We start from the raw sequence: 9,708 nt of genomic DNA, 5'->3' as shown, positions 1-9,708 counted from the left end.
GTTGCAGGTGAAGAAACTGAAGGCCTCTGAGATGGTGAGGTATCTGCCTGGCTCAAGGTACCCAGCCCTAATGGCAGAGTTGTTTCTTTTTATCAGAGATTCTCATGTACATCAACAGAGGCAGAAGGAAGTGCGTTCCTCCTGTGTCCAAAGGTGTCTTAGGGGTCTTAGCTGCCCTGCCAGGGCCTCAGAGCAAGGACTTGGGGTGCGCCCTGGGCTCAGTCCCTCCCTGGCTTCTGTCCACAGGGCCAGCTGTGCTGCTGATGGAAACTCTAGTTAGAACATTCTCTGCTGACTTCAAGTAAAAGAACCCTGGGCTTCCTAGGTGGTGCAGTGGTTAAGAACCTGCCTGCCAGTGCAGGGGACACGGGTTCGATCCCTGGTCTGGGAAGATCCCACATGCCACGGAGCAGCTAAGCCCGTGTGCCACAACTACTGAGCCTATGCTTTAGAGCCTGTGAGCCACAACTATTGAGCCCAAGTGCCGCAGCTACTGTAGCCCACGTGCCTAGAGCCTGTGCTCCGCAACAAGAGAAGCCACGGCAATGAGGAGCCCACGCACTGCAACGAAAGGGAGCCCCCGCTCACTGCAACTAGAGAAAGCCCATGTGCAGCAATGAAGAGCCCACACAGCCAACAAATAATAAATTAAAAAAAAAAGTAGACTCCTGAGGCTGCATTTTGCTCTGGAGACTTGCCCACAGGTGTTTAAAGGGGACCAGAGGCTGGGAGGAGGGACCTCACTGCCTACCGGCCTTGGGTCGAGCTGTGCCAGGGCCTCTGTGCACCGGGGAGGGACTCCTCCACTCAGGGTGCTGCTGGGGCACAAGCATGGAAGCAGCCCCAGGAAGGCCTCCCCATCGCTGTCTCCTCTAAACGATGCCATTCCCTTCATGTCGCTGTGCCGTGAGGGGGTCTGGGAGACACTGCTGTGGTTTTCCTGTAAGAGGGAAGCTTTTCCTGAGAAATCAGCTTGCTTTCGTTTATGAGAATGTCTGACTGTTTACTCTCTTCACAGTGGCTGCTAGGAAGCTTACAGCCACATCTAGTCCACCCCTACTGGGGGCGCTGGGCTGCACGGTGAGCCCTGTCTGATCCTTTCCTCCCTCCTTCGGGCCGTTGTGCTTTGCTCATGAGACGTCCAGGGGGACCAGTGCCCGGCTGCAGCCAGAGCGGTAGGTGGTGCGCTCATGGGGGCTCCACCGAATGGTGTGCGCCCTGAGGACCTAGGTGTAGTCAGCTCACACCTTCCTCCACTGGTGTGGATTTGGTGAGAGAACCACGTGCTTTATTTAGTCTGTTTACTGAAGCTGTTTCCCTTACAAACAAGGACCAGACTCTGCTCCCTCTCGGCACCCTTCCAGTTCATGGAGGTTAGTTTTCAAAGCACTTTCTCACCTGACCCCACTTCACCCTCCAGGACACCAAGGCCCAGGGAGTGGGGTGCTTGCCTGAGGCCACATGGCAGGAACCACCCAAGGTGACCTATTTCTCCCCTGACCTCCACTGTCCTTTGGTTCCACAAACGTTGGTGACCTGGTGGGGGGGGGGGGGTGGCTGTTCTGAGGGCAGCCGGCCCAGACAGCAGCCTGGTCCCGTCCACGGGGTGCTCCCTGGGAAAGTGGGTGCCGGCACAGCCAGCTGTGCTCTCAGCAGTCTAGATGCCTGGTAAGTTCTGCACTTCAAAGGCTGTGTGTGGCCATTACAGGCAAGTCCAGCCAGGAGGCGGGGTCACCACCAGGCTCAGACATGTGAAATTCAGGTGAAATTCTTCAGGTAAAATTCGTAAGTGTGAGGAATCAGCCTCACCCCTCCCTTCGTGAAAGACACGAAGCTTCCAACAGGGTGGGGGGTGGGGGTGGGGGGGCGGACAGGGCATTAAGACCCTGGGGGCCTCTGGCTGGAAACAGAGGCCTCTCAGAGAAACGCCCTGAGACTCACCAAACAAGCCTCGCAGAGTCGCAAACCTCCTGGCAGAACCAGAAGCAAGGTTTCCTGTGGCTCCCATGTTCCACTGTTACCTGCAGAAACGAGGTGGGCTTCTCCCCTCCCCAGTGTCCTGGCCCCAGAGGAATGAACAAGGCGCAGCCCCTCATGGTGGGGCCATGGTGACAGCAGTCAAAGTGCATTTTATTGCCAGTCGGACACTTCAACACAAGGAAACGCTGAACGCAAGGCAGATCAACCTGCGCCTTGTGCTCCTCTCCTGACTGAGGTCTTTCCTTCGTTTTTTCCTTCCAGCCGGGACCTCCCCGTCTCCCGGGAGGAGGTAGAGGCCCAAAGAGAGCACCTTCATCCAAATGCTCCTCCCTCGGGGGTCGGGCTGAACGGGGCTGGGGGTGCTCCCTGAGGGCAGCCCCCTGCCTGTGTAGCAAGAGATGTCTTTATCTGCAGAGGGGGCAGCCTTCCCTAGAAAAAGCCTAGTTTCTGGGCTTTTTCTAGCTGAGCCGGAGAGGCCCTCAGGAGGGCTGGAATGCCCCAGGGGTGGGGAGGCAAAGGGAGGAAGGAGGTGAGCATGGTGAGTGGCCAGAACGGGACCTCGAGGGCCGGGGCAGCCAGAGCAGGGGAATGAAAAACAGCAGGCAGGAGGGTCACTGCGGATTCCAGTGGGGACACAGACCAGGAGGATGGCAGCACCTGTGCCCGGCGGGTGCGGGCCTCAGCAGCAGTGCTGGGCCCGCCTCTTCCCAGGCGAGGGTCGTCTCATTCTCGGTGCTCACCGTCACGGACGCCCTAGAGCAAGGCCCGAGGGGAGGGTGGCCATAGGTACCCCAGCCCACCTAAGCGCATCCTCCTTGGCCTGAGGCCACACCTGGTCCCGTCTCCTTGGACTTAAGGCCACACCTGGTCCCGTCTCCCTGGACTCCACACCCCAAGAAGGCCACGAACAGGTGATGTCTTCCCCGTGTCCCCAACAGCCAGCACGGCCTGTGTTCTGTTCACCTCTAACCTCAGTCCCAAGGGTGGGGAGGCCCCATCCAAAGACCCCCTCCAATGGCCCTGCTTTCCAGTGTGTTGAACACAAACTCACAAAAGACCTAAGTCAGAATATTAGAAATGCTCCGTGTATTTCCTGAAGAGCTGTGGCTCAGGCCTGCTGGGTCCTGGCTGCTCTCAGAAGTTCCTGTTGCAGATAAATAGGCTCTCGTCCAGGAGAACTGCCCCACTCGGCGCTGGGCAGCCCTGAGCCCTGGGGCTCAGCAAGGGCTGGGCCCGTCGGAGGCCCCTCAGCCACAAGGCCCGGGCCTGCCCATCAGCCTCCCCGCTGGACCCCTTGGGGGGGCCTAGTAGTTCAGAAGTTGAGCCGCGTAGCTGCCATCCTTCTTGTCAAGCTGCCGGAATCAAAAGTGAGGGGTCAGTGGGCACGGCCGGGAGTGCCTGACACACCCTGGGCCGGGTCCCCAGGCTCCCCACCGCTCTTCAGCCCTGCACCTTCCCTGGGGTGAGCCCTTGGCACCTGTCATGCTCCCCGGGCGGCCGGGCCAGCGTGTCTGCTCCAGCCGTCAGTGGTTTCTGACCATCCCCAAGGCCCTGACTGCCCCACAGACCAGGAAGCAGAGGCTAGGACAGCACCCCGCGGGCCCCTCCCTTCACCCCCCCACCACCTGCAGTGACGCCTGGCACCTGGTGGTCCTGCCTGGGGGCCACGCTGGGCTTCTGGGCCAGGGGCGGCTTCTTGGAGGTCCCACTGCGGGGGGCGGCGCTGGGTCGGCTGGGCTCCTCCTCGCCCGGTGTCCCCGCGGGCCCAGCCAGCATGTAGTGCTGCTTCCGCAGCTCCCCCAGCCGCACACGCTCCACCTCCAGCGTCTTTTCCAGCTCCAGGACCCGCACCTGCAGCCCGCGCAGCCGCTCAGCAGGTGCCACGGCCTCGCCCCAGGGGCCCTCCCGCCTTCTCAAAGCTCAACCGCGGGCGAGGGACCAGAACAAGAAAGAGACAGGGCAGGGGCAGGGCAGGGAGTGGAGAGAGGCAGCAGAGGAGAGGGCCAAGGGCAGGAAAGATGCAGAAACAGGAGAGGGAGAGGGGCAGGACTGGGGCTGGAACAGGAGAGGGCAGGGAGAGGAGAGGGATGCGGGCAGCTACCTGGGTCTCCATCTCCTGCTTCTTCAGTTTGATGAGGGAGAGGCCGGAGAAGTCCATGGTGTCTGTGGCAAGAGGGCAGCGGGTAAGCGTGTGGGCGCCCGCCTGCCCCCGCCCCCACCTGGGCCGCTACAGGAGGCCCCACACTCGCCTCTGTCCTCGACCTGCTCCTGGCCCGACTTGGTGGAGGCCACCACATTGGCGGCCATCTCGTTGACAGCACGCGAGCACTCCTGCAGGCGACTCAGGTGGGGGCTGTGCTTGCTGGCCTTCACCTGGGGGTGGGGGCGGGTCAAGGGTCGGGGGGCCTGTGGGGCACACCCCCGGCCCCCCACAGGGTCTCTCCACCCCGCGGGGTGCAGCTGCCACGGCGGGAGCCCGAGCTGAGCCTCACCTTGGAGGCCGCCACCAGCTGGGCCGTGCTGGCTGCGATCTCGTGGGAGCAGACGATGAGCTCCTCATACTTGCCCGTGTGAAGCACCACCTTGTCAGCCGACTCCCTGGGGGCAGAGCCGGGCAGGGCCTGGGTCTCCGACCCCCTGGCCAGACAGACCCCCGCCCCAGACCCTGAGCACCACACACCCTGCTGCCCCCCGACCTGGGGCAACATACACCAGCTGTGTGGCTCCCCAGCCCACGGCCTTGGAGGCAGAGATGAGGCCTTCCGTCCACCTGGAATTCTTGGCGTAAAATTCCTGCTGCGTGGCTGCCCCCTAGTGGCGACAGGAGGGCAGAGCGGACCAGTCAAGGACGTCACCGGTGGCCACAGAACCGCTGGGGCGGGCCCTTCTCCCTGCAGCCCGGCCACAAGGGCACCTCCCTGGGCCCTGAGGGATTCAGCTGTGACTCCCAGGCACACCATACACGCTGGGAGGGCCTGCCGCCACTGTGCGCATGTCATGCACCTCGTGCCCAAAAGGAGCCCCGCAGTCGCCTTAAGCCACAGGGTGGAGCGATGTGGGATGAAGAGGGCTCTGGGGTCAGGCCCCTGTCAGGAATCTGTCCCTCCGTGGTGCAGCTGTGTGGCCTGCCCACTAGGGAGGGGCCCCACCGGCCGGCTCACCCTGCCGCTCTCCACAATCTCCTTCTGCAGGCTGGTGGACGTTGTCACCAGGAGCCGGATGGCCTGCCAAGACCCAAACACGTGTCATTCTCAGGTGGCCCGGCCAGGTACAGAGCCCGCCCTGGGCCCCAGCCGGCCACTCACCTTCATCAGGTCTGTGCAGGAGTTGAGGATCCTGGGAGGACGGGAGGGTTGAGGAAAAAAGAACAGGATCTGCACCGCGGCCCCAGAGACCACAGGGGCGGCAGGGAGCCTGGCCCAGCCTCTTGCAGGGCCTGACCCTGCATGCTCAGCAGGTGGCCCACAGGGTTGGGGGTGCTCTGCTGGTTCCCGGCCCTTCTTTCTGGAGAGCTAAGCCGTCAGGAGGGCACACCTCCCCTCCCCACAGCAGATGTGGGAAAACCATGGGGAACTCGCCCTGGGGGGCCTGGGAGGCAGAAGTGGGGCTCACCTCTCGTTCACCTCCAGTTTCACCCCAGAGCTGGCATGGCGGGCCTGGTTCATCATGTCCTACACCCAACGACAGAGCTTTGAGTGGGCTGGGGAGAGGGCAGCGTGCAAGGAGGAGGAGCACCGGCACTGGACGAGCCCCCCCATCAGCCAGTGAGCCAGGGAGAGGAGGTGCGGCCCAGGGCCGGAAAGCCAGGCCCCACCCACCCTCCCCCCCTGACCCGCAGAGGCCGCCTGGCCCTCACAGAGAGGTGGGTGCAGCCCGCACTCAGCCCAGCCCCCACCAGGGATCCTGCACCCCGGTCCTCACCTCAATCCTCCGCACCGCATCTTCGATGGCCGCAGACGTGGCCGCCATCTCCTTGTCCACCATAGCCCCGAGCTCCTCCTGACGCACATCCAGGCTCTTGGGCTTCAGCTCCTGGGGGACGAAGGCATCCAGGAGTCAGACGGGATGGACTCGACCCCCAGCCACCCCACAGAGCCTGGGAGCCAGACTGCGGCAGCCAGGCCCTGGAGGGCGGCGCTGTGTCCACCCTGTGTCCCACGGCCGCAGATGCTGCACGTGGGCACCTGTTCAGCCCAAACTGGAAGGAGGTGCAGAGAAGCTGGGGATCCAAGCCCCACCCCGGCCCTGCTGCCCCCCTCCAGACCCTGGCCCCCGGCTCGGCGTCCCAGCTGCAACCTCACCTGGCCCAGCTGAAGGATGCCCTGCAGGGGGCTCCGCACCAGGCCGGGCTGGGCCTGCAGCAGAGCCTGCTGATCCTGCAGCTGCCCCACAAGCTCCAGAGCCCGGGCCCCACACTCCCTGCAGGTGTCGACCAGGCCTGGGGGGAGAGGGCTGTGAGGGGAGCCTGGGCCGAGAACCCTGGAAGACCCCAGTCCGGTCTGACGCTGGAAACTGTCGGCAGCCCTCCCCCGACCTTCCCCAGAGCCAGCGTGAGGACCATAGGAGACACAATCCCGGGGCCCACTTACGGTCAGCAGGGTCGGTGGGGGCCAGGTGGGAGGTGGCGCTGCCGTGGACGATGGTGTCCGCGGCCAGGTGGGAGAACCGGGTCAGGGCTGCCACGAGGGCAGAGGCGTCTGCTCGGGGAGGACGGCAGACCTTAGTGCTGCTGCTTCGCAACACGTCCCAGCAGCGCCTCCCCTGCCCTGCAAGCCCGGACAGGCACCAGTACCCCAGCTCCCAGAGGGGGTGCTGGGCCAAGGTCACAGAGCTAGAAAGCAGCAGAGCAGGAACCAGACCCCGGCCTATGTGACCCCAGGCCCGAAAGGCTGGGCTTCGGGGTGGGGCTTCCTGAACAGGCACCTGTCGTGGGAAACCACCCTGAAGGCAGGAGGAAGCAACGGCCAGTGCACCCGGGGCATCACTGCTGGCAGCCTCCGCCCTGCCCAGTCCGCTGCCCAGTCCCGACCCGGCTGTGCTCACCTGCCCTGGAGGTCAGGTACTGGGCGTGGCCCTCCTCCAGGGCACTCACGGTGTCCAGGGCAGCCTGGGCCCTGCTCACCAGGTAGTCTGCCAGCACAGGGAGATGGGGTGAGGGGCGGAGCCAGGCTTAAGGCCCCAGCACCCTCTCCTCCCCTCCTCTCTCAAGGTGGGGAGGAGAGAGGGAAGGATGACGCCTACCCGGGGAGCTGGTGCAGCGCAGGTGCAGGGGGTCGTCCAGCTTGCCCACGGCGTCCTGCAGGATGCGCTTGGCCTCAGCGGCAGTGCCCCGCAGCATCGCGAACTGCTCGTCCAGCAGCCTCTGCTGCAGCCCCCGCTCCTGAGACTCCTGGCAGCGGGAGAGGGAGAGGCAGCTGAGACTCCGCCCCAGGGTGAGCCAGCCAGGCCCCTGCTGAGATACCCTCTGGGGAGGGAGCTCTGAAGAAAGGTCCTGCTCCACCCCTGTGCCTGGGCTGCTCCCTCGAGAGCGGGGTTGGGCAGCTCCGTGCTAAGAAGGAATTCTAGGGTGGGGAAGTGGTTAAACCTCAGTGCCCAATGCAGGGGGCCCTGGTTCCATCCCTGGTCAGGGAACTAGATCCCACATACATGTCACAACTAAGAGTTCACATGCCACAACTAAGGAGCATGCCTGCCACAACTAAGACCCAGTGCAACCAAATTAAATAATATATATTTTTAAAAAAGGAATTCTGTTCTGATTCAGCTGTCACACAGAGTGAGAGTAAAGGGTGGGCCAGGGTGAGGGGCGGGGGGGGGGGGTGGTGTCTGCTACCTTGTCCGCCAGCCGCCCCTGCAGCTCGCCGCTCTCCCGGGAGCTGCGCTGCTGCTCCTGGCTCAGCGCCTCTTCCTTGTCCCGCACCAGGCTCTGGGCCGCCAGCAGGTCAGCCTCTCGCTGCCGCAGGACACTGCTCAGTGTGTCCTTCTCTGCACTCAGCACCTCCAGCCTCGAGCTCAGCTCCGACCGGCTCTGTGAACACCTGGCCTGTGAGCAGGGCTTTCCAGAGGCCCCGCCCACCCCCATCCCCACCCAAATTTACAGACAACTCCTAGGGTCCCATTAGAGTGAGGGTTGAGGACTAGATCCTGTTTCCTGTGGAAACCGACCCTCCCCCCCCCAGCCCCCCGCTGGTGCTGGGTCAGAGCTGCACCCCAAAGCCATGGAGAGCCCCTTACTCCGTGGCACCCGGGACTGGAAGGCCCCACACCTGCTCCGTGCAGCTCAGGGCCTCCTGCACGCGCACCAGCTCTCCTGCCTTGGCCTCCACCTCCCTCTTGAGCTTCTCCAGCTGGTCACTCTGCTCTTCCAGCTGGGACAGGACAGGAGAAGACAGGATGTCACGGGGGCAGTGGGGTTGGGGGGACTCTGGGGTTGTGGGGGGGCCTGTGCTCACGGGACGCACCTTCATCTCTGACTCCCGTTTCACCTGTTCCACCTGGAAGGCCAGCTGCTCCTTCACCCGCGCCACCTCCTCCTGGCTCTGCTGCGTCACCGTCAGCTGCTTGGCCGTGTCCGCGTTCTGCACAGGCGGGGACCGGGGACCGGCTCAGGCTCGGCCGCGCTCGGGGCTCCCCTCTGCGCCCCTCCCCGGGCCTCGCTCCGCGCCCCGGGCCTACCTTCCTGAGCAGCTCGGCGTGCGTGTTGATGAGCTCGCTGTGCTTTTCCTTCAGCTTGCTGTAGCGCGCCTCCGTGGCGCTGGCCTTCTCTGCGGGGGAGGCGGAGGCCGCGGCCGTGACCCCCCAGCCCTGCTCCGCAAGCCCGCTCCCGCGGCCCCGCCCGCCCCGCGCACGCACTCTCGGCCTCCTCGCGCAGCCCCTGGTTCCGCTCGCCCTCCAGCTGGGCGGCACGCAGCTGGGCCAGCTCGTGGCGGAGCTGCTCGTTGTCCACCAGGGCCTTCTGCTTCTGCTTCCGCTGCTCCTCCAGCTCGGCCTCCAGCGCGTTCACCTGGCCCTTCAGCTGCGAGATGTACCTCTGGGCCTGCACGGCGGGAGGGGCGCGGGTGTGGGTCCGGCGGGCCGGGCAGCCGCGCGGCCCAGCCCCTGCGCCTGCGCCCTCACCTCCAACTTGATCTTGTCCAGCTCCGTGCGCAGCGTCTCCACCTCCCTCTTCAAGCTCTCGATCTGGAAGTCCCTGGGGACAGAGGTCAGCCGGGGTTTTCTCAGGTGCCCACGGTCCTGGCGTTCAAGTTCAGTCAACTGGGAGAATCAGGGGACCCGGCACAGCAACTGGTGTCCGCATCAGCGCCCCCTCCCCCGTGATCTGGGCATCTCAGGTTCACGTCCCCCAACCATGGCCTTTCCAGATCGCTGTTCCCTGAAGGCTGTTTCCGGTCCCCCCACGACAGTGGGCTCCCCAGGCCCTCACCTGTCGTCCTTCACAGAGCCATTGGGGGGTCCAAACGTCTGCTCAAAGAGGTCAGCCGCCACCTGTCACAGCAAACAAAGCATGGTGACCTCTGCCCCCACTCTCCAGGCCAGGAGGGAGGCCCCATCACCCCCAGTGTCCCACTTGGGAAGGGGGCAGCTCACCGCTGGCTCCCCGGGGGGGGGCCCTGTGCTGATCTCGATGAGGTTCTCTGGCTCCTCGTCCTCGGGGGCCTCCTCGGGGATCACCACCACCGGCTTGATGTGCTCGGCCAGCGCCGAGGCCCGCAGGAAGTTGGGGGGTCC

General features: G+C 64.3%; 1 protein-coding gene across 4 annotated transcripts in view; it reads right to left on the bottom strand.

The window, feature by feature from the left end:
• Positions 1 to 2,091: 2,091 nt before the first annotated feature.
• HIP1R (huntingtin interacting protein 1 related) overlaps positions 2,092 to 9,708 on the bottom strand; it is a 28,659-nt gene continuing 21,042 nt past the window's right edge. For 2 of the 4 annotated variants that reach the window (XM_057745275.1, XM_057745276.1), the window contains 22 exons: positions 9,568 to 9,708; positions 9,404 to 9,465; positions 9,097 to 9,169; positions 8,833 to 9,016; positions 8,656 to 8,744; positions 8,442 to 8,558; positions 8,247 to 8,348; positions 7,814 to 8,008; positions 7,222 to 7,369; positions 7,024 to 7,110; positions 6,570 to 6,677; positions 6,282 to 6,418; positions 5,902 to 6,012; positions 5,593 to 5,651; positions 5,286 to 5,316; positions 5,142 to 5,204; positions 4,691 to 4,791; positions 4,473 to 4,578; positions 4,230 to 4,353; positions 4,082 to 4,143; positions 3,625 to 3,831; positions 2,093 to 3,332 (listed from right to left, as the gene is read on the bottom strand). In XM_057745275.1, coding sequence (XP_057601258.1) covers positions 3,285 to 3,332; positions 3,625 to 3,831; positions 4,082 to 4,143; positions 4,230 to 4,353; positions 4,473 to 4,578; positions 4,691 to 4,791; positions 5,142 to 5,204; positions 5,286 to 5,316; positions 5,593 to 5,651; positions 5,902 to 6,012; positions 6,282 to 6,418; positions 6,570 to 6,677; positions 7,024 to 7,110; positions 7,222 to 7,369; positions 7,814 to 8,008; positions 8,247 to 8,348; positions 8,442 to 8,558; positions 8,656 to 8,744; positions 8,833 to 9,016; positions 9,097 to 9,169; positions 9,404 to 9,465; positions 9,568 to 9,708 — 2,355 coding nt within the window. In that variant the 3' untranslated portion in view covers positions 2,093 to 3,284. Of the gene's footprint in view, positions 3,333 to 3,624; positions 3,832 to 4,081; positions 4,144 to 4,229; positions 4,354 to 4,472; positions 4,579 to 4,676; positions 4,792 to 5,141; positions 5,205 to 5,285; positions 5,359 to 5,592; positions 5,652 to 5,901; positions 6,013 to 6,281; positions 6,419 to 6,569; positions 6,678 to 7,023; positions 7,111 to 7,221; positions 7,370 to 7,813; positions 8,009 to 8,246; positions 8,349 to 8,441; positions 8,559 to 8,655; positions 8,745 to 8,832; positions 9,017 to 9,096; positions 9,170 to 9,403; positions 9,466 to 9,567 lie in introns of those variants that run through there. The other 2 variants (XM_057745277.1, XR_009055077.1) reach the window with 2 other exon arrangements.

Source organism: Hippopotamus amphibius, chromosome 8 (assembly GCF_030028045.1).
Source record: "Hippopotamus amphibius kiboko isolate mHipAmp2 chromosome 8, mHipAmp2.hap2, whole genome shotgun sequence".
NCBI classification, from domain to species: Eukaryota; Metazoa; Chordata; class Mammalia; order Artiodactyla; family Hippopotamidae; genus Hippopotamus; species Hippopotamus amphibius.
Note: the sequence above shows the minus strand (reverse complement) of the source record. Positions and strands in the feature narration are given on the sequence as shown.